The sequence below is a fragment of the Pan troglodytes genome, chromosome 10, assembly GCF_028858775.2.
Source record: "Pan troglodytes isolate AG18354 chromosome 10, NHGRI_mPanTro3-v2.0_pri, whole genome shotgun sequence".
Lineage (NCBI taxonomy): Eukaryota > Metazoa > Chordata > Mammalia > Primates > Hominidae > Pan > Pan troglodytes.
The window spans coordinates 130690787-130713806 of NC_072408.2; the positions used below are offsets into that span (position 1 = coordinate 130690787).

The 23020-nt window shown below is 46.4% G+C and overlaps 1 protein-coding gene across 1 annotated transcript in view; it reads left to right on the plus strand.

The window, feature by feature from the left end:
- The window catches only part of DNAH10 (dynein axonemal heavy chain 10), a 174117-nt gene that overhangs the window by 105852 nt on the left and 45245 nt on the right, over positions 1–23020 (plus strand). The window contains exons 42-52 of the mRNA XM_054663807.2: positions 380–514; positions 816–1032; positions 3279–3398; positions 4371–4516; positions 6472–6624; positions 8136–8396; positions 10643–10815; positions 12196–12289; positions 12566–12733; positions 14566–14754; positions 20052–20223. Coding sequence (XP_054519782.2) covers positions 380–514; positions 816–1032; positions 3279–3398; positions 4371–4516; positions 6472–6624; positions 8136–8396; positions 10643–10815; positions 12196–12289; positions 12566–12733; positions 14566–14754; positions 20052–20223 — 1828 coding nt within the window. The remainder of the gene's footprint in view (positions 1–379; positions 515–815; positions 1033–3278; positions 3399–4370; positions 4517–6471; positions 6625–8135; positions 8397–10642; positions 10816–12195; positions 12290–12565; positions 12734–14565; positions 14755–20051; positions 20224–23020) is intronic.

Sequence of the window (23020 nt, forward strand, 5' to 3'; positions counted from 1 at the left end):
TGGTGGTGATTGGTGCTTTGATAGGGAGGGGGCCTTCACTGCTTTACAGTCTTTTCTGGATGACTGTGGTCACTTCAACTCTAAGATGATCAGCCTCTTTCCTGTCAAATGGGACCTGTTATCTTCCCTTTTTCTTCCCCAAGGGCATGGTAGACTCTGTGGCAGCGAAATGAAATACCTCATGATGAGATGAAAGCATATTGCAGAGGACAAATCTCTCTGCAAATATAGGGCACTATTATCAGGATTTCCTCACCTGCCAAATGTATCATTCATCAGAAGATGTTGCTCAACCCTCTTTGGGCAAGAAAAGCTTTCCACTAACTTCCATTTAAATAAACAAACCCTTGAAATGCTTTGGAATGCTGCTTTTTTATAGGTGGAGCAATACAATTTGAATAGTCTCTTTGAGAAATATGTGCCCTATCTCATGGATGTGATAGTGGAAGGGATTGTGGATGGAAGACAAGCAGAAAAGCTGAAGACAATAGTTCCTCAGACAGACCTCAATATGGTAAGAAATGATCCCTGCTGTTAGCAAAAAGAAATTCTTTCCTAAAGACAAGCTCACGGTAGGGTTTTAAAGGGAGTGAAGGTGCCAGACAGGGTGAACAGTAGCATTGTTGGTCAGTGCCAAGGCGGGCGCCATGCTTGCTTTTGTGCAAGTCAAGATACTGGGTTCCATCTGTCTGAACCAACATGTTGGGTCTTATGCTCCCATCGCTCTGGGACCTGGGATCCCAGGATTTATGACTGGAATGGACTCTGGGGGGGTGGACTATGTGGGCTGAACCAGATATTTTCCTGTGAACCAGGTAACCCAGTTAGCCAAGATGTTGGATGCGTTGCTAGAAGGAGAAATAGAAGACCTTGACCTGCTGGAGTGCTACTTCCTGGAGGCTTTGTACTGCTCTCTGGGAGCCTCCCTGCTTGAGGATGGAAGGATGAAATTTGACGAATATATCAAACGCCTTGCTTCTTTGTCTACTGTTGACACAGAAGGAGTTTGGGCCAACCCTGGGGAACTGCCAGGTGGGAACCGAGTGTCGCCTGTTTCTCTGCTCTGAGTGCCTTTGGTTAAATTTCTAGAGGAAGTGAACGAGCTTTTCCATCTTTCTGTCTGTATGAGTTTTCCAGATTGTTTGCTTCTTTAGAGAAACATGCAATGGTCAGAGCACATGGCGGAACACCCAGGAGCAGTTCACATGCATTGACTGCTGTGACAGAAGCCCAGGCCCTCTGGGTGGTCTTTCTGGATGAGAGTCAACTTCTCTTGCCTCAGCTTAGGCACTTGCTTCCTTTGCTCTTTAAACTTTTCACATTCTGCATGACTTTGAGTTTCTTCTCCTGTGGGCTTCCCTATCTGTCTTTTTAATTTTTATTTTTAACCATCTATCTCCATTTTCACCATATCATTCATCTGCTGTATTCCTGAGTATTTGCACAGTAGACAATCAAGTGTGGATTTGTAAATCGTTCATAGGAAATCATACAATTAACATTTTATGTTTTTGCACAAAAATGTGCATCTTCAATGAATCATACATGATGAAAAAGATGCATTCTCCAAGGTCTATATGCAATGGTAGGACCCTTCTTTGTCCATCTCTTATTGCTATTCCAGCACGGCTTGGAATATAGATGGCTTCTGAAGTTGTATTTTATACTCCTTACCTGGTGGTCTTTTTAAAGTTTAAAATGAAATGACCCCCAGTCTTTCTAATGGACAGTCATGGAGCAAATCAAAGATGTTTTTCAAGTCCCTGCTTTATTCAGTGGGAGTCTGAGTGCACTTTTCCAGAACTGAAGTCTCCCTTTGGGGAGTGCTTTTCAGCTCCGCCAGCCACGCTGGCTGTGCGTTGCTGCCATCTGCAATTCCCTCACTCGGAGACAATGTTGGCCTGCTTCCCTGGCTTGTCTCCCTCATTTGCCCTCATCTTGGGGGCCTGAATGGCCCTGTGGGCATCCCATTTCCAGACACCTGCTCACAGCTTCAGCCCTGTAGGCCCTCGAGCATACGCTCGACGGTGACCTCTGGCACTGTCATGTCTGCATCACAAATCCTGCTCTCCACCTACTCTGCCTCTGAGACTCGGGCCACATGTGTTTCTGTTTGGCCTCATGGGGATGGACACTGTGTCGCCCCAGTGTCTGCTGTCTCCTCGAGCACCCATACTTGCCCCTTCCCTGCATCCTCACTTCCTTGGCTGGTGGCCTTCACTTCAGCCACTCTTGCCTGAGACCCCCGCATGCCTTGCCTAATAGTTCTGCTGAATCCCTCCGAGAAAACTCCAAGTCTGTCTTCTCTACCTGTCTAAGGGCTGACAGGGAGAAGACCATGCAGCCACAAAGACAGATGTCTCCATAAATCCCAGTCCCCAGCTGGCACACTCACTCCTGGCTCCAAAGAAGCATTGGGCCTTTTCCCCGAATATCCACCCTACCCTCTCCGCGCTCTCCGCAGCTGATCTTTCTCCCTGCTTCAACAGGAACAACGGAAGCTGTCTGATAGGAATCTCTCCTTCCAGCTGAAAAGCCCGCAGCTCCTGTCTCTGACTTTCTCCTTTTACAGTGGAAGAGGACACCCCCACTGCACCCCAGCCAAGGCCAACCCAGCCCCTTCCTCCTTCTCAGGCTCCTCGCTCCATCTGAGTCTCTCTCTCTCTCTCATGTTCAGTCTCCGCCTCTCTACCATCCTGTCAGCTCTTAGACATGCTCAAGTAAAGCCTTGCATGGCCTGGGTGGAGGCGATGGTGATTATCCGGGCACCTGCAGCTTCCATCTCTCCCCTGCCCCGCCTGGGTTGCTGCCTTCCCGCATTGTCCGTTGTTCCTGCCCCGCTCCTGCTGCAGCACTTATGGCTCCACACTGAAATGGCCACTTCTTGCCTGTATCTGTCCCCCACCTGGCCCTCCAACAACTGCAAGGGTAGGGACCAGGGCTCTCTGCTTCACTGTTGTATTCCCAGGGAAGTGTATGTCCAGTGAATGGGAAGCATTAGTTGAAAATACTCAGAAAGTGCCTGACAGGTGCACAAGTCACATTAGTGACTGTCCCGTGAACAAGAAGCATAAGCTCCAAATACTTGGCATCTGTCCAGTGATGAGTAGCATTAGTTCAAGGTACTCGGTATCTGTCCAGTGAAGGAGCAGCATTGAAGTACTCACTATGGCCTCCGTGCAGTACAAGCAACATTAGTTCATTTCAAGCATGTGCCAGAACTGCTTTTGTATTTCCGTGTTTATGATTCAAGTGAAATCAACCATTATTTCCTGCAGGTCAACTTCCAACCTTGTATGACTTTCATTTTGATAGCAAACGGAATCAATGGGTCCCATGGAGTAAATTAGTTCCAGAGTATATTCATGCCCCCGAGAGGAAATTCATCAACATCCTGGGTAAGTCAGAGTCAAATCCTTGTTCCTGGGTTTAGGAGTGTGTGATACTCGCTCTAGGAGGAGGCAAAGAAGATCCCATGGCTTCTCTGGTACTCTAAGTCCCACGCAGAGAGCTGGTAGAGAAGAATTGAAGAGGGTGAGCTGTGGGCCCTCCTGGGCATGGAGGGTGGCCGCTTTGGTATTTTTGTCAGCTGCTGGCTCTGAGCATCTTCCGTGGCTCTGCCTCTCAGCTCTTTCCCCAGCAGGCCGATCCCCACAGGCAGATGAGATGCCGTTTCGCCTCCCCTGGCCTTTCCCTGGGCTCTCTTCAGTCCACAGAGCTGGCTGGGTGGGGACTAGACAGCAACAAATGAGGCAGTGTTTTATAAAGGGCGCTGGCTTGAAAAGCTGTGTGCCATGGGCGTTTGCCTACTGAACCACACTTAGAATGCACCCCTCTGGCTATTCAGATAAAATATGGGCTGGCTATTCAGGTAAAATATGGGCTGAATAATTTCACAAAGCATGTGTCTGACTTTGGTCCATTGAGCTTACGGAGTGAGACATCCCTGTTTTCTCGGGAGCCCATCAGGATTGAAACCTGCCAGTGCAGGAGGGAGCCAGACCCGATGCTGTGGTTTCACTGTCTCTTCGGAGGAAGGTGTTGCTCAGGAAGTTAAATCCTGCAGGGGTCTGAGTGGTGTCAGCAACAAACAAGCTGAGTTTTTAATATCCTGGGCATAAGTCAGAATTGCATCTGAAAAACGGCTTGGGTGTTCTAACCCTGGACTGTGGTGATGACCGCGCTGCTGTAGAACTGTGCCAAAGTCAATAAATTATACACTTAAATGGGTGAATGTTTCTGAGGTCATGTCTTGTCCTTTGCTCCTGTTTTTTATGGGATTTGTGGGGTTCTAGGACAACTCCATGTTGCCCCCAGTGCTCACCCTATTGGAGTTGCTGAGATGCCCCTGTTCCTAATGTCTACTTTAGTTCACACAGTGGATACCACTCGGACTACCTGGATATTGGAACAAATGGTTAAAATTAAGCAACCTGTTATTTTTGTTGGTGAATCTGGCACTTCTAAGACAGCCACTACCCAGAATTTCCTCAAAAATCTGAGTGAAGAAACTAACGTAAGTCATTATTCATATGAATTATCTATTGCTGTGTAACAAATTATTCCAGTGCATAGCAGCTTCATACCACAAGCACTGTGATCTCACAGTTTCCGTGGATCGAGAATGTGGGAGTGACTTACCTGGGAGCTTCTAGCTCAGGCTCTCATGGGATTGCAGTCAAGCTGTTGGCCAGGGCTGTAGATACCTGGAGGCCTGGGTAGAGCTGGAGGATCCTCATCTGAGATGACGTTTCACATGGCTGGAGGCTGGAGGCCTCAGTTCCTCACCATGTGGCTCTCTCCATGGATGGCTTGGGTGTGCTCAACATGGTAGAGTGAGTGCTTAAGATAGATGGCAAAGCAGATGCTATGATGTCTTTTATGACCTGGCCTTGGAAGTCACATACCCTCCCTTCTGCCCTAATCTATGGGTGAGATAGAAGCCACCCTGTACACCCTGATATAGTGTGGGAGGGACCTGCACCAGGGCGTGGACACCTGGAGGCGAGGATGATCTGGGGCCCTCTTGGAGGCTGGCTGTCACATTATTAACCATCATTTTTGGGTTTCTAAAACTTTGCAAGTGTTTCCTTTCCTTCCTCCAGCCAGCTATGTGTCCAATGTGTCAGGGGTCGGATATGTACCTGGCATAGAGTTCGCAGGGTGCACAGGACAAGTGATAGTGAACAAGCTGTCAAGATCTGTTCTGTAGGGATTTGCAGGCAGTGGGGGGATAAACATGGAGATGTGCACAGGGAGCATGGCAGTGTTTACAGCCAGAGGGACCTGCAGGTTTGTGGAGTCAGGCACTAGGAAGCCGCATTTGGGAGCCTCCTTCACAACACCCCTACCCCAGGACTCTGCAGCTGGTGCTCATCAGCCCAGCCAGGTACACCTGAACACAGTGGCTTTAGCAAGGTACACATTCAGCTTCAACACGTTCAGCTCGTGTGCACCTGCACTTTGGGTGCCCTACATGGAGAGAGTTATGGAAGGCAGAGGTTCGTTCTGAAAGTGTGGTCCCCAGACCGGCAGCCTTGGCATCACTGGAAACTTGTTAAAAAAATACCCTAGACCACCAGGAATGGTGGTTTGTGCCTGGTAGTCCCAGCTACTCAAGAGACTGAGGAAGAAGGGTCACTTGAGGCTGGTAATTCAAGGCTGCAGTGAGCTATGATTGTGCACCACTGCACTCCAACCTGGGCAACAGAGCAAGACCCTGTCTCCTAAAAATAGCAAAACAAAAACACCCTGATCTACCAAATTGGAAACTCTGGGGAATGGAGTCCAGCAAGGTGTGCGGCACAAACCCTGCAGGTGGAGCTGATGCATAATTAGTTAAGTGTGAGAACCACTAATCAAGGAGCTCTCGCCAGCCTAAGCATGGCAGGAGGGCCTGAGGACACATGCATGAGCATCCAGGGGGCTTCCCTCACCCTTCCTGCCGGCAGTTAGTCCCAAAGCCTGAACCACTTGTTCATGCTGTCTTTGACCTATTTAGATACAGCCAGCATGATAGTGATTTATGTTTGAATATTGTCATATTGAAAATACTGTTGGATATTGCATCTCATACGATGCAATAGCTCTATGAAGTAGTCCTAAGAGATGCCATTACGATCGTCTTACAAGTGAGAAAAACGAGGCTCTGAAAGGTTGAATGACTTTTTGGAAGTCGCCTTGCTAGAACTGTGCAGAAACAAGACCCTCAGTCTACTTTCTTCTATGCCACATTGTCCCCAAGGCTCACATGCGACAATTCACTATTGACTCATACAATCTGCTGAAAGGAAAGAGGAACTCTTACTTTAGCACTTAGAAAATAATGAAGCACAGTCTCACACTGGGTTATTAAAAAGTTAGTTCAGAGGCCAATGGATTTGCAAAATAGTTGCTAGCTTATTTGCAAATGTTTACTGCTGCTACCCTGGGGAAAAGGCTGGCTTTTCACATCATCTCTTTCTGCTTCAGATTGTGTTAATGGTCAACTTCTCCTCCCGCACCACGTCCATGGATATCCAAAGAAATTTAGAAGCAAATGTGGAAAAGCGAACCAAAGATACTTACGGCCCACCCATGGGAAAACGCCTGCTGGTGTTCATGGATGACATGAATATGCCAAGGGTAGTTAGACGCTCAAGCAGGTGGAGGGATGGGTCAAGACAGTGCTTGTGTTTGCATGGGTGTGTGTGTGTGTTAGAAGTGAGTATGAGAACATTGATCTTTACTTCTGTGCAATGTCTGCAGGGTACAGGCTGCGGGGAGCCAGCCTAAGGCAGAATGTGCCTGGGATGCTCTTCTTACACAGAGGGACCTTTCCCTGACTGATCATGTTCCTTAGTTTCTTAGAGGAGGGAAGCAGGCAGCCAGCAGCCTTTGAACTAAATTCAGCATGTATTTGAGGAAGTGGTTTCCAAAGGAGCTCTTATTTAGATAATAATACTGTTGTTGGCCCCGTGTACATGGGAGGCATCAGGGCAGACCCTTCCCAAGAATTCCGCTGGACTCTTCAAGGAAGAGAAACTTCAGCTGCATTATGAGTATGTTTCTGGGGTCTGAGCCTGAGAAGTACAAAGTTTTCTTGGCATACTAGAATTTAAATTTATATTATTTCATTGAACCATTTTTTTCTGAAAGTCTATTTCCAGAAGGACTGTATGCAAAGCCAGAGTCCGTCCGTCCATCCATCCATCCATCCATCCATCCATCCATCCATCCATATGTTCATTCATCTATCAGTCTGTTCTTCCATTCATCCATCCATGTGTCTGTTTTTTTCATCCACCCATCTGCTATTTACCTACCTATCTGTTCACCCATCCAACCATCCATCTGTCCATTCATTCATAGATTTATTCCTCTATCCATCTATTCTTCTGTTTGCCCATCTGTCTGTTTTTCCATCTACCTGTCCATTTATCCATCTACCCATCCATTTATCCATCTACCCATCTGTTCATTCACCTGTCCATCCATCTACCCATCCACCCATCCATCCATCCATCCATCTACCCATCTGTCCATCCATCCATCCATCCGTCCATTCAATGGATGGCCCAATCTGTCTGTCATTATCAATGTATGAATTAATTACCCAATGTCTTTGCTTATGTTAAATGAAGAAAGGACAAATGCTTGTCTTAAAGCTTGATGCTTTGTAAGCCCCTGAGTTGAAATAGATGAAACCAAGAGAAGCAGAAGTGTCGATGTGTGGACAGGCATATCACACCCCCTGGGTGGGGCTGCATTGTTGAATTCTTGTCTGTCCATCTGTCTGTCCATCTGCCCATCCATCAATTTGTCCATTCGTCCATCTGTCCATCCATCCATCCATTCATTAATTGAATTAACATATGTTTATTCAGCTCTTCCTATGGGACTGGTGCTGTGTAGTCAACACCTATGCAGTTCCTTCCCTCATGAAGCTGTAGTATCGTAAGGGAGACAAACTTCAAAAAACACAATCACAAATGGATATATACAGTTGCAACCTTTGAGAAGCCCCATGAAACTGAAACCGAGGTGCCCTGGAGAGTAACGGGAAAAATGAGCTTGAGCTGGGATGGTCAGCCAACGCCTCTCTGACTCCTACTTTGCGATACTACTGTTCTCTTTTCTTTTTAAAAAAAATCAAGGTGGATGAATACGGCACGCAGCAGCCCATTGCCTTGCTGAGGCTGCTGTTGGAAAAAGGCTACTTATATGACCGTGGGAAGGAGCTGAACTGTAAAAGCATTCGAGACCTTGGCTTTATTGCTGCAATGGGAAAGGCTGGAGGGGGCCGCAATGAAGTTGACCCAAGATTTATTTCGCTGTTCAGTGTCTTCAATGTGCCATTTCCTTCAGAGGAGTCTCTGCATTTAATTTATTCCTCCATCCTGAAAGGCCATACCTCGGTAACTTGATTTTAACTAGAAGTCTAAACCGGAAGACCTTGTGTTGGGGGGAAACATACACAGGGCTGACTTATCCATTTTGGCACAGCAGGGTTAGGGCCCTCAATACTTTTAAGGGCCTATGAAAATGTTTTAATTTCTTGCAAAATCAGAAGAAAAAAATCGTCTTTATACGATGCCATTATAAAATGTAATTGTAATGTGTTCTTATGGAGGAAGAGGTCCATGGAGGTAAAAGTGCCTTGGGCCCGTGGGAGTCCTGATGTGGCCCTGAGGTGCTCATGCCACATTGAGTGACAGCGAAGAATCAACTAGCAGGCTGGGGCCCTGGAGTCAGTCCCCTTCTGCTCCGGGAGCAGGTCCCTTGAACTCTCCTAACCTCATTCTCATTTGGAGCGGGGAGATCATGATGGTCCCCACCTCACTGGGTTTTGGGAGGATGAAAGGAGAGAAATGCGTGTAAAGGGTGCCTAGTGCACACTGCCTAGTGCATAGCAGCTACTCATTGGTTACTAGTTACTGCTGTTATTATTATGATTTACTTGGCTCCTCCAAATGGAACCCATTCATTTAAACAACCATCTTCTGATCTGGCGTTTCCCTGCTAAAGCGGAGTCTGCACGCTCGGAGGCTCCAGGGGCCAGGTGGGTAAGATAAAGGTGTGGAGTGGCCAGGCCTGATCAGTAGGAACTATGAGCACCTGGCCCGTTCATGCCCTACCTGAAGGCATTTGCTTTCAAAACAGTGAGGTCCGTGCTGGTCAAATAAAACTCCCACCGAGGGCTGGTTGGGGTCTTTGGTTTCACATCATGTTGACGTGACAGTTAATGTGAAAATCTAGAGCAATACAAAAAAATCAGGCCAGGTGCAGTGGCTCACGCCTGTAATCCCAGCACTTTGGGAGGTTGAGGCAGGTGGATCACTTGAGGTCAGGAGTTCAAGACTAGCCTGGTCAACATAGCAAAACCCCATCTCTACTAAAAATACAAAAATTAGCCGGGTGTGGTGGCAGGCACCTGTAGTCCCAGCTACTTGGGAGGATGAGGCAGGAAAATTGCTTGAACCTGGGAGGTGAAGGCTTTAGTGAGCCAAGATCATGCCACTGCACTCCAGCATGGGCAACAGAGTCTCAATCTAAAATACATAAAAAAATAAAAAAATTAAAAATAAGTAGTAAAATTCACATAATGGCTGGGCATGGTGGCTCACACCTGTATCCCAGCACTTCGGGAGGCTGAGGAGAGCGGATCACTTGAGCCCAGCAGTTCAAGACCAGCCTGGGCAATGTGGTGAAACCCTGTCTCTACAAAAAATATGAAACATTAGCCAGGTATGGTGGTGTCCTGTAGTCCCAGCTACAAAGGAGGCTGAGGTGGGAGGATCACTTGAGTCCAAGAGGTCGAGGCTGCAGTAAGCCCTGATCATGCCACTGCACTCCAGTCTGGGAAACAGAGCAAGACCCCATCTCAAAAAAAATTCACATAACACAAAATTCGTTATTATAGCCATTTTAAAGTATACAATTCAGTGGCATTTAGTCCATTCACAGCGTTGTGCAACCATCAGCACCGTCTAACCCCAGAACATTTTCATCACCCTGGAAGGAAACCCACACACATTAGCACTTACTCCCATCCCACCTCTCATTCCCAGGAACCGTGACTCTACCTTCTGTCTCCATGGAGTTTTCCATGTTGGGTATTTCATATAAATAGAGTCATAAAGCACGTGGCTTTCTGTGCCTGGCTTGCTTCACTCCTCATCATGTTCTCAAGGGTCATCCGTGCTGGAGCTTGTGTCTGTCAGTGCTTCATTCCTGGTTTGTTTTATTTTGTTTTGAGATGGAGTCTCCCTCTGTCACCCAGGCTGGAGTGCAATGGCGCGATCTCGGTTCACTGCAACCTCCGCCTCCTGGGTTCAGGCGATTCTCCTGCCTCAGCCTCCTGAGTAGCAGGAATTACAGGTGCGCACCACCATGCCCAGCTAATGTTTATGTTTTATTTTAATAGAGATGGGGGTTTCACCATGTTGGTCAGGCTGGTCTTGAACTCCTGATCTCAGGTGATCTGCCCACCTTGGCCTCCCAAAGTGCTGGGATTACAGGCATGAGCCACCGTGACTGGCCAACTTCATTCCTTTCTATAGCTTAGTAATATTCCATTGTACGGCTCTGCCACATTTTGTTTATTCACTCATCTACTGAAGGACATTTGTGTGTTGGGGGGGGGTGTCTTTGCATTTTTCAGACGTTTCATGAGAGCATTGTGGCTGTGAGTGGCAAGCTGACATTCTGCACGCTAGCACTTTACAAAAATATTGTGCAAGACCTACCTCCCACTCCGTCAAAGTTCCATTACATCTTCAACCTTCGAGATCTCTCACGGGTTTTTAATGGTCTTGTCCTCACTAACCCGGAGCGGTGAGTTTGATTTATCTTACTAAAATATGCCCCACAGGTATGATAGTTTTCTTATTCTTTTAAGACAGAGGGCTTATCAATGGATTTGATGAATCATTGTATGAATTAATTACCCAATGTCTTTGCTTATGTTGAAGAAGAGAGACCAACACTTGGCTTAAGGCTTGATGCTTTGTAAGCCTTTGCATTGAAACAGGCAAAACCAAGAGAAGCAGAAGTGGGGACAAGCCTATCACACCCCTTGGGCAGGCTGTGTTGTTGACTTCTCGTTTTCAGTTCTGAAGTTGGAATTTGCCTGCATGGAGCCTTTTGCTCACATAACTCAGTCGTTGCCGGTTGGTTATAGGATGTGTGTCTTTATGAGAAGTAAGCAGAGGACAGAAAGGATTTAAGTCATGATATAGGGAAATTCCCGATTAAAACTAGGCTTATACCTTTACATGAATGTCTACTTTAATCTATGTGGATTTGCAAGCATAGTCCAATTATGTGGATTCATATTATGAATCCGGAAGATACTGAAAAATGAATTGAGAATTTTCCATGTATCCTGCTTTTGAGTGCCTTGAAACATATAGACTGTCAGGGGCGGTCAGGAGAGGGCAGCTCCAGGTGTTTCAGGTGGAGTGACGGTTCTTTGCGAGAATGCAGGGAAAGTTCTGGAATTGGGGCCAGACTGAGTTGGCTCTTAGAAAAAGGAGCTGTCGGCCAGGCACAGTGGCTAATGCCTATAGTCTCAGCACTTTGGGAGGCCAAGGGAGGAGGATCACTTGAGCCCAGGAGTTTTAGACCAGCATGGGTAGCATAGTGAGACTCCATCTCTACAAAAAAATTTAAAAAATCAGCTGAGTGTGGTGGTATGTACCTGTAGTCCCAGCCACTTGGGAGGCTGAGGTGGGAGGATCACTTAAGCCCAGGAATTTGAGGTGGCAGTGAGCTATGATTGTGCCAATGCACCAGCCTGGGTAACAAAGTGAGACCCCACCTCTTAAAAAAAGAAAAAAGAGAGAAAAAGAAGTTACCAGTGACCCTGATGCTGATTTTAAATTCATGTATTCCAACAAGTAGGGATGATGTCAGGTACTTATGATGTATTCATGTATTCCAACAAGTAGGGATGATGTCATTTATAGACAACATTCTTTTTTTCTTTCCTACAGTAAGATAAGCTACGGATGATGACTTTAGGGGGTTTACATTACTTTCTTAGCTTCTGTTGGATTCTCTGGTTAGATTTCATTAACGTGAGACTAGGGGGGCAGGACTGGCGAAATGTTGGGCCTTTATTGCGCTCTGTGTATCTGTCTGAATGTCACAGCCGTCAGCCCTGGTATCCTTCAGGTGACTTCCTGGCTGATTTTTGTCCCTTCCATTCTGCAGATTCCAGACGGTGGCCCAGATGGTGAGAGTCTGGAGGAATGAGTGTCTGAGAGTCTTCCACGACCGGCTGATCAGTGAAACAGACAAGCAGCTGGTCAGTACATCCAATGCTTCTTCTCAGGAAATTCTTCTCAGGAAAATAAACAAGCGCCAAAAGTGTTTTTTATATTAGGATGCGAATTGTGGAAAAATAGGCACGAAAGGTCAATGGGGCAAAGGAGGGTGGGTGGGTTATTAAGCGTCTTGCAGCAACTGAAAAAAAATAGAACGCAAATTATTTTAGATAATAGTACGTATCCTCTGCTCCTAGCAAGTTTCAGCCCGTGTACTGTTGTTGAGTTTGGGTCCTTAAGTGGGCTTCTGTTTCAAGGTACAACAGCACATAGGCAGCTTGGTTGTGGAACATTTTAAAGATGACGTGGAGGTGGTGATGAGGGATCCCATATTGTTTGGAGACTTCCAGATGGCTCTGCACGAAGGAGAACCACGCATTTATGAAGACATCCAGGACTACGAGGCGGCCAAGGCTCTGTTCCAGGTGGGGATGAGCCCCACCCTGTCCATGGGCTCACTTTCTCCTGAGCATGGGCCAAGCGGGAGCTGAGCATCGCGCGGGTGCCCGGGAGCCTAACACCTGGGGCTCTGTCTGAGGGCTTGAAATATGGGCTTGTGTCTGGTCCGGTGGTTCCCACATCCAGCATGCTTGGGAGTGACGTTAGGAAATTGTTAGACTCCTGGGGCCACCCCGTGAGATTTGCTGCGCTGGGCCCATGGAGGGTCCCCGGATTCTGGTGCACAGCCAGGTTTGGGAACCACTTGTTTGACTCCCTAATATTCATTTTCATTTAAATTCATGAGATGAGCCTTGTTACCGGCTTTGGGTCGCTGCTGGCCAATCAAAGCCCAGCAGATGGAAATCTCGATTGTGAAAGCTAGATTAGTCCTGGAGACCCAAACAGTTTAATTATTTTAACTACTATAGATGTTCAGAAAAATCTCTCTTCCATTCTTAATCTCCTCTGGACAAAAGGAGGGAGTCTGTCTCTTAAAATCCAGTGATCCTTTAAGACATTATTTATTTATTTATTTATTTATTTATTTTGAGACAGGGTCTCTTTCTGTCACCCAGGCCACAGTGCAGTGGTACGATCACGGCTCTCTGCAGCCTCAACCTCCTGGGCTCAAGTGATCTTCCTGCCTCAGCCTCCGGAGTAGCCGGGACTATGGGCACACATCACCGTGCCCAGCTGATTTTTTTGTTTTTATTTTTGTAGAGACGTAGTCTTGCTCTGTGGCCCAGGTTGGTCTCGAACTCCTGGGCTCAAGTGATCCTCCCTCCTCAGCCTCCCAAAGTGCTGGGATTATAGGCATGAGCCACCGTGCTGGGTTTTAAATTCTTTTTTTTTTTTTTTAATGCTTTAAATTCTAGGGTACATGTGCACAACATGCAGGTTTGTTACATACGTATACATGTGCCATGTTGGTGTAGTGCACCCATTAACTCGTCATTTACATTAGGTGTATCTCCTAATGCTATCCCTCCCCCGTCCCCCCACCCCACAACAGGCCCTGGTGTGTGATGTTCCCCTTCCTGTGTCCATGTGTTCTCATTGTTCAATTCCCACCTATGAGTGAGAACATGTGGTGTTTGGTTTTCTGTCCTTGCAATAGTTTGCTGAGAATGATGGTTTCCAGCTTCATCCATGTCCCTACAAAGGACATGAACTCATCCTTTTTAATGGATGCATAGTATTCCATGGTGTATATGTGCCACATTTTCTTAATCCAGTCTATCATTGATGGGCATTTGGGTTGGTTCCAAGTCTTTGCTATTGTGAGTAGTGCCGCAATAAACATACGTGTGCATGTGTCTTTATAGCAGCATGATTTGTAATCCTTTAGGTATATGCCCAGTAATGGGATGGCTGGGTCAAACACTATTTCTAGTTCTAGATCCTTGAGGAATCGCCACACTGTCTTCCACAATGGTTGAACTAGTTTACAGTCTCACCAACTGGGTAAAAGTGTTCCTATTTCTCCACATCCTCTCCAGCACCTGTTGTTTCCTGACTTTTTAATGATTGCCATTCTAAGTGGTGTGAGATGGTATCTCATTGTAGTTTTGATTTGCATTTCTCTGATGGCCAGTGATGATGAGCATTTTTTCGTGTGTCTGTTGGCTGCATAAATGTCTTCTTTTGAGAAGTGTCTGTTCATATCCTTCGCCCACTTTTTGATGAGGTTGTTTGATTTTTTCTCGTAAATTCGTTTAAGTTCTTTGTAGATTCTGGATATTAGCCCTTTGTCAGATGGGTAGATTGTAAAACCCACCATGCTGGGTTTTGAATTCTTTTTTTTTTTTTAATGCAGGAAATTCTTGAAGAGTATAATGAAAGCAACACCAAAATGAACTTGGTTCTCTTCGACGATGCTCTGGAGCATTTAACCCGGGTGCACCGTATCATCCGCATGGACCGTGGCCACGCCCTGCTGGTCGGGGTAGGGGGCTCAGGGAAGCAGTCTCTTTCGAGGCTGGCTGCCTTCACAGCCAGCTGTGAGGTCAGTCCACGTACCCTCCCAGAAATAGGTTTACGATGCCAGTTTCTGCAGTTGGTAGTTCATGTACATATTGGAACAATCCACAGCAGATCATAGCATGATGTTTTCATAGAGTATCGAGGTGGGTGTTTTGGTTTGTTTTATTTTTTCTTGTTTTTGGCTTGATATTACTATATTTTAACTGAATAGCCAGAGCATCTAAGTACAGATGTTCTTTGGCTTAGGATAGGGTTACATCCTGATAAAATAATCATAAGTCAAAAATATTGTCAGATGAAAATACATTTAATATCCCAATTAACCCATCATAAAGTTGAAAAATCCTAAGTGGAACCATCAAAGCTGGGGACCATCTGTATTGCTTTGTTTTTAGGATGGAGAATGTCAGATCAAGTTAGAAAGTCAAATACAAGCACATCCTGTGAACGGTGATGTGTGTTCATATGGGGAGGGCTTGGCCCAAACCTCAGTGCACCCATAGTATGGGGCTGGCAATTTGCTGGCTGCCATGTCTGCACAGCCTGCACACACAGATCTGGGTTAATCTTAGAATCTTGTATTTTTAAACAGCTTTACTGAGATTGAATTCAAGACCATACAATCCACACATTCAAAGCATACAAGCCAGTGCTTGTTGGCACATTCACAGATCTGTGCAACCAGACCACAGTCTACTTTAGAACACTTCTGTGGCTTCGGCCGGGCGTGGTGGCTCACACCAGTAATCCCAGCACTTTGGGAGGCCAAGGCAGGTGGATCACCTGAGGTCAGGAGTTCATCATCACCCTTGCCAACATGGTGAAACCCTGTCTCTACTAAAAATAAAAAAATGATCGCACGCACCTGTAATCCCAGCTACTCGGAGGCTGAGGCAGGAGAATCACTTGAACCTGGGAGGCAGAGGTTGCAGTGAGCTGAGGTCATGCCGCAGCACTCCAGCCTGGGAGACAGAGTAAGACTCTGTCAAAAAAAAGAACATTTTGTGGTTTCAAAAAGAAAAAGAAATCCCATGCCCTTTAGTGATCACCACCCTGACCTCTGCACCCTCCCCTCATCAAGCCCTGAGCAACTAACGGACTAATCTGCTTTCTGTCTCTATAGTCTTCCTATTCTAGACTTTCATGTGAATAGTGTGTGTGTCTATTTTGTGTCTGGTATCTTTCTTTTAGCACAGTGCTTTCAAAGTTCATGTTGTAGCATACATCGGTACTTCATTTTTCTTTTGCCAAATAGGAGGCCCTCGTGTGGCTATGCCACGTTTCCTTTATCCACTGCTGGGCATGTTTGTTGTTTCCACCTGTTGGCTTTTGTGGACAGTGCTGCTGTGAGCTTTCATGCACAAGTTTCTGTGTGGACATGTGTTTGCATTGCTCTTGAGTATGCTCCTACAAGTGGAATTGCGGGATCCTATGATAACTCTATGTTTAATTGTTTGAGGAACCTCCAGGGTGTGGCTGCACCATTTTCCATTCCTACCAGCAGCGTCTGAGGGTTCCTGTTTGTCCACACCATTCTTAGAATCATACAGGTACCTCTTGCAGGTTCCACAGGTAACTCACCTGCAAGGGGCCTCTCGAAGTGGAGCAGACACTATGCATTGAGATGTAATTTGAAGAAGAGTCATGTCCCTCATTCACCCTTTTCTCCCCGACTCTTCATTAGTTCTCTGGTATCTGACTTCTTTCACTATTAGGGTCTCCCGTTATCCAAAATGCCTCTGTTTTTGCCTCTGGTTGCATGATACACATGCATGCTTATAATATTTTCAATTTACAATGGATTTATTGAGACGTAGCCCCATCTTAAGCTGAAAAGTGTACCCTAAAATGCAACTAGTACCTAACAGCGGCTATCTTTAGGTGATGAAATTACAAATGATCTTTATTTTCTTTAGACGTTTCTGCATTGCTTGAATTGTTGCAATGAGGATTATTCCATTTAGAGAGAGAGAGAAATGAGTGAGTCCATAACAATAGCGATTCTTATTCCATGCAATGGATTGAAGTTTTGTCCGTGCCTGTTCTGGGTGTGTGGTGCAGGACAGGATCTGTATTCAGCCTCAGTTCTTCTCAGATGCTCAGCCACCCCTCATGTCTACCTCAGAACCTTTTGATAAGTCCACCTTTAGAGAAGACACTTCTTGCAGAAGGGTCATTTTCATGACTCTTCTCCTCCTGGCAAGCAAGAGGTGTTCTTTTTTTTCACCCCCGAGATGGAGTTTCGCTCTGTTGCCCAGGCTGGAATGCAATGACGTGATCTCGGCTCACTGCAACCTCTGCCTCCCCGGGTTCAAGCGATTCTCCTGCCTCAGCCTCCTGAGTAGCTGGGATTACAGGCATGTGCCACCACGCCCGGCTAACTTTTGTATTTTTACTAGAGACGGGGTTTCGCCATGTTGGCCAGGATGGTCTTGAACTCCTGACCTAAGAGGTGTTCTTTTGCACAGACTTTCTTCTTTGTCTTCAGTGTGTTTTCTGGAATCAGATTTAACTCAGCATCATTGCCATTACCACAGAGAGTCTTAGGCAGTTCAGGCTGTTGTAACAAAGTGCGATAGACTGGCTGGCTCATGGACAGCAGGTGTTCGTTTCTCACCATTCCGGAGGCTGGGAATTCCAAGATCAGGGTGCCAGCATGGTCGGGCTCCAGAGAGGGCCCTCTCCCGGGCTGCAGATGGCTGGCTTCTCATGGCATTCTTACATGGATGGATGACAGCACGAAAAGTCTTTGGGGTCCCTTTTATAAGGGCACTAATCCCATTCGTGAGGGCTCCACCCTCATCACCTAATCACCTCTTAAAAGCCCAACCTCCAAATACCATCACATTGGGGGTTATGATTTCAACAAAGGAATTTTGTGTGTGTGTGTGGGGAGAACAAACATTCAGTCTATTGCACGGAGTAAGAATCACTATTGTTATGGACTCACTCATTTCTCTCCCTCTAAATGGAATAATCCTCACTGCAACAATTCAAATGATGCAGAAGCGTCTAAAAAAATAAGGATCACTTGTAATTTCATCACCTAAAGATCGCCACTGTTAGGTACCAGTAGCCTTTTAGTGTATACTTTTCTTTTTTTAAATTATTTTTCTGTTATTTTCATTTTTGGTCTGGGAACCAACGGAATAATGTACACTTTTCAACTTACAATAGGGCTGTCTCAATAAACCCATCATAAGTTGAAAATATTATAAGCTGAAAATGCACTTTTGATTTATATATTCAACTTACAATGGGTTTATCTGGATGTGACCCCATCGTTAAGTTGAGGAGTGTGCTGAAAGTGTAGCACTTTTGCGCCATGGCAAAGTCAAAAAGTTCTAAGTTGAACCAGAGGAAGTCAGGGACCATATGTGCATTCATACACAAACGTATTTCCTTCTTACCAGCAATGGGTTAATGTCATATATAACTTATGTAATATTTCCCCACTGTGTCACTGCGTCTTTCCAAGTCAATAAATACATATTTACATTGTCTTTGGAAGCGCTGGACAGTATTCTATTGTTTGGATATGCCACACATAACCATTTCCAATGGCGGGCATTTAGCTTTGTCCTTGTTTTCTTATTACTAACAGTGCAGTGATGAACACCTTTGTTTATATATCTTTGAATATTGTTCATTTTTTTTTCCCCATAGGATCACTTTCTTTAGAGATTGGTAAGTTGGCAGGTTAAAGGGTATATGCTCTTTTACGGCTTTGGTTGCCTGGCACCAGATTTCGCACTGGGAAGGTTGGACCTAAACTCATATGGAGTTTGCCTCTTTGGAGTGGAAAGGACCTGGGGATGCAGGACAGAAGGAAAGGAAAAAAGTGTCCTTATTAACAACCAATCACCCCACCACAAAGGATTATGCTAATTTATGCAACTGGCAGTGTCTGTTTTCACATATTCTTGCCAATACTAGATATTGTCATGCTGATATTTGTCAAGATTATAGGTGGAAAATATTGCAGTTTAAATGATCCTTTCTCCAATTAATAGTAAAGTTTGAATATCCTTTTATACATTTTTTGGACATTTACCTTTTCTCTTTTGTGTATTGCCCCTTTATATACTTATTGAGTTGTGAGAACTCTTTATATAGGAGAGCAATCACAGTTCATTCAATGAATCCAGCTTCCAAAATTTCACAAATATTGGCCTTTTGTTTGAGGTATTTGTAAAAAAGGGAAAAACTAATATGCTTGATCTAGCTTTAAATCTGATGAAATACATAATTGAAATCATTCATTGTTAAAATATAACTGTTTTGCAATTGTTTTCCACATTTTTCTGTAGGACAAGGCATTCCCCACTGGAAAGTTTTATTATTTTTTTTCTGTTGATTTGTCCAGGTAAATCTGAGGCATTTCCCCCTAAAGTAGCGCCTCGAGGAACAGCAGAGAGGATGTTGAGGGACAGAGATCTGGAGGAGGTTGAGGACACACAGGGCTGTGTCTGGGCCCTAGGAAGTGGCGAGGGTTGGGTAGTGGGGTCAGAACAGGTGTTCAGAGAGTAGTGCCAGGAGCTGCTGGGGAGGGGAGGCGGCTGCACTCGGGAGGGGTGAGGAAGGTTTGCAGGCGACAGGCAGAACTGGAGACCAGAGTCTATTGGCCAGAAGGCATCCTGGTTGCGTTGCGCGTGTGTGTGTGTGTGTGTGCACGTGTGTGTGTGTGTGAGCATGTGTTCTAGTGCATGCCAGGGTGCAAGTGAGTGTGTGGCTGAGTGTGAACATGTGGGAATGACTGTGTGAGTGTGACAGTGTGAGTGAAGCGTGTGTGTCAATGCATAGGGTTGAGGGAGGTAGGGAACAGAGAGAGATCTCTCCGTTCCTGGAAATCTGCCATGTTTCTGACAGTCGCTGGTTGCAATGAAAGTTTTAATTTCTGCTTCTGAGCTAAAAGAAACACTTGAGCAGAAAAAGCGTGCTTTAAACTTATGTCCTTATTCACATTTACATCAATTTCGTGTGTACATTGATTTCCTGTCACGAAGTTAAAGTGCCTGCTTATTTCTCCCTGTGTGCGTCTTCCCACAGGGTCTGATTTTCTGTAAACTGCAGTATGTGGCTGGCGGTCACCTTGGGGTACATTCTTCTCCCCTTTCCTCTGTTGCTGGGCTCATGGGGCTTCCCCCTCCTCCGTTTCATGACAGGGAGTCCCTTCCAGACTTTTCTTTCCTGACCTACTTCCTCGAGCTTGGACAGACCCACGCCCTCTGCACTCTCCTCCAGTGTCCCCACCCCGGAGTCCGCAGGGAAGGGAGGCTGGTGGTGGTGACGCCCATGTGCTCTGTGTCTGCATCGCAGGTGTTTGAGATCCTGCTGAGCCGAGGCTACTCGGAGAACAATTTCCGGGAAGACCTGAAGAGCCTTTATTTGAAACTTGGGATCGAGAACAAAGCGATGATCTTTCTGTTCACGGATGCCCACGTGGCTGAGGAGGGCTTCCTGGAGCTCATCAACAACATGCTGACCTCAGGTACAGCCAAGGCTGGCGCCCGCTGTGGCCAACACCCCGCTCAGCTCTTAAGGGAGGTCACTTTCTTCAGCAGTTACCACCTCCAGACACTGTGGGTAGCCCTGTGCGGGTGTACCTGTTCCTCCCTCATGGCGGCCCCTGAGATAGGTCTCATTATCTTCCTTGGCTCCTCCTGTCCTGGAGTCTCCCGAGTGTGCCCCCTTCTCTCCGTCTGCGATGATGGCAGTATCCTTGCAGTAAGAACAGGTGGTGTCTGGGCATCTGGCCGTGCCCCGGGCTGTGCTAAGTGTGCATCATACATTCCCGTCTCCACAAAAACTTGATGAGAGGCCAGGTGTGGTGCCTCCTGCCTGTGATCCCAGCACTCTGGGAGGCCAAGGAGGGAGGATAGCTTGAGCCCAGGAGTTTGAGACCCCGTCTTTACAAATTTTTTTTTTCTTTTTTTTTTTTTAGATAGAGTCTCGTTCTGTCTTCCAGGCTGGAGTGCAGTGGCGTGATCTCGGCTCACTGCAAGCTCCGCCTCCTGGGTTCACACTATTCTCCTGCCTCAGCCTCCCGAGTAGCTGGGACTACAGGCACCCACCACCATGCCCGGCTAATTTTTTGTATTTTCAGTAGAGACGGGGTTTCACCGTGTTAGCCAAGATGGTCTCGATCTCCTGACCTTGTGATCCACCTGCCTCGGCCTCCCAAAGTGCTGGGATTACAGGCGTGAGCCACCGTGCCTGGCACAAAAATATTTTTAAGAAGTTAGCCAGGCATGATGGCATGAGCCTGTAGTTCCAGCTACTCAGGAGGGGCAGGAGGATTGCTTGAGCCTGGGAGGTTGAGGCTGCGGTAAGTCATGATCATGTTATTGCACTCCAGCCTGGGCAACAGAGTGAGACCCTGTCTCCAAAAAGAAAAAAAAAAAAACAAAAACAACTGAAAAACAATCAAACCTAATAGGGAAGGTACCATTAACATCCTCATTTCACAGCTGAGGAAATTGAGGCCCCTGTAGAGGGCTGAACGGTGGCCCTCTAAAAGGCACATCCTAAACCCCTGGGTCTTGAGAATGAGACCTTTGTAAGAAAAAGAGTCTTTGCAGATGTAATTAAATTAAAGATGTTGAAGTGCCTTCCTGGATTTAGGGTGGGTCCTAAATCCAGTGACAGCTGTCCTTATAAGAGAAGGCAGAGGGAGATTTGAGACACAGAGAATAAGGTCCCATAAAGATTCCCACAAGTCACGGGACACCTGGAGCCACCAGAAGCCAGAGGAGGCAAAGAAGGATTTTTCCCTTGGAGCTTTTGGCAGGTTACCCTGAGACCTTGATTTCAGGCCTCCAGAACTGCAAGAGAGTCGGTGTCTGTATTTCTTGTCTGAAGCCACTCGCTTTGGGGTAATTAGTCATGGCTGCCCCAGAAATCTACTAGAGATGCCACCTACCTTATCCAAGGGCACCTTGCTGGGAAGGCACTGAGGTGGGACTCGAACCCAGGATTTTTAGCATCTTAGCCACGCTCACAACCACTTTACCGTGTTGTTATCTTGTCTACCCTGGGGCCCTGCAAAGATCCGTGCTGACTTTGTCTGGCCTAATGGCTTACAGGGACCTCCTTTCTTTCCCAGGGACCTATTTCATCGATTGCTTGTTTGTTTCAGCACCTGACCATATTCATTATTGTATTGCTGTGTTATTCATTGAGCCCCAGCCTCCCAGCATTTACTATAAAAAATTTCTAACATAACAGTGAGGCTGAAAGAATTTTTTCTGTGAACATCTGCCGGCATGCCATCTAGATCCCTCCATTCTCGCCTTGCTGCACTTGCTCTGCCACGCATGTAAACAGCTTTCCCTCCCTCCCTGCTTCCGCCCTTCTCGTTTTTAGATGCGTTTCAGAGTCAATTGCAACATCACTGCTCTCCCCGCTAAATGCTTCTGCGTGCCACTATCTAGAGTTCAAGTTTTGTTTAGTGTTTTCTTTTGATGTAAAATTTATGTACAGGGAAATGCACAACATTTTAAGTGTATGTTTGCTGCATTTTGATCATTGCGTTTTAAGTCGCGTCTGTTTCAGTGGGTTGTCGGCTCCTTGAGAGGGGGGATCGGGTCATCCACCTGGATTTATTCCACAGTGTTTATTCCAGACACTGGGTTTGGTAGGGAATAAGATGGTCATGACCTCTGCCCTCCTTGGAGCATACATTTCAGCGTGTGAGTGGACTGGTTAACGACAACAACAAATACACGAAGAGATACAGCAATTGCAGATTGTGGTAAGTGCCGTGAGTGCAAAGGGGAGGTGCTGTGAGAGAGAGTGTGGGCAGGAGCATCTCAGGGCAGACAGGGAAGGCGTCACTGTAGAGACTTTTCAGCTGAGGCCTGAGAGATGCTGTATGATCACACTCCCTATGGCTGCTGTAGCAAATTTCCCCAAACAGCACGGATTTATTCCCCTATGCGCCTGGAGGTCAGAAATCAGAAAAGGGTCTTAAGGGGTTAAAATCAGGGTGTTGGTGGGGCTGGTTCCTTCCAGAGCTTCCTGGGGACACTCTGTTTCCCTGTCTCTTCCAACTGCTTCAGGCCACCCGTTTCTTGGCTCTTTAGCTCGCTGGCTCTCATCCTTCCAGTCTCTGCTTCTGTCATCCTGATGCAAACTCAGCTGCTTCTCTCTTGTGGGGACCCCTGTGATTGTCTCCAGCCCACCTGGGTAATTGAGAGCACGCGCTCCATCCCACCATCCTTGGCTGCGTCACATCCACAGAGTCCTTTTTGCAGGAAACATAAAGAAACCCATTGGCCGGTTCCTGG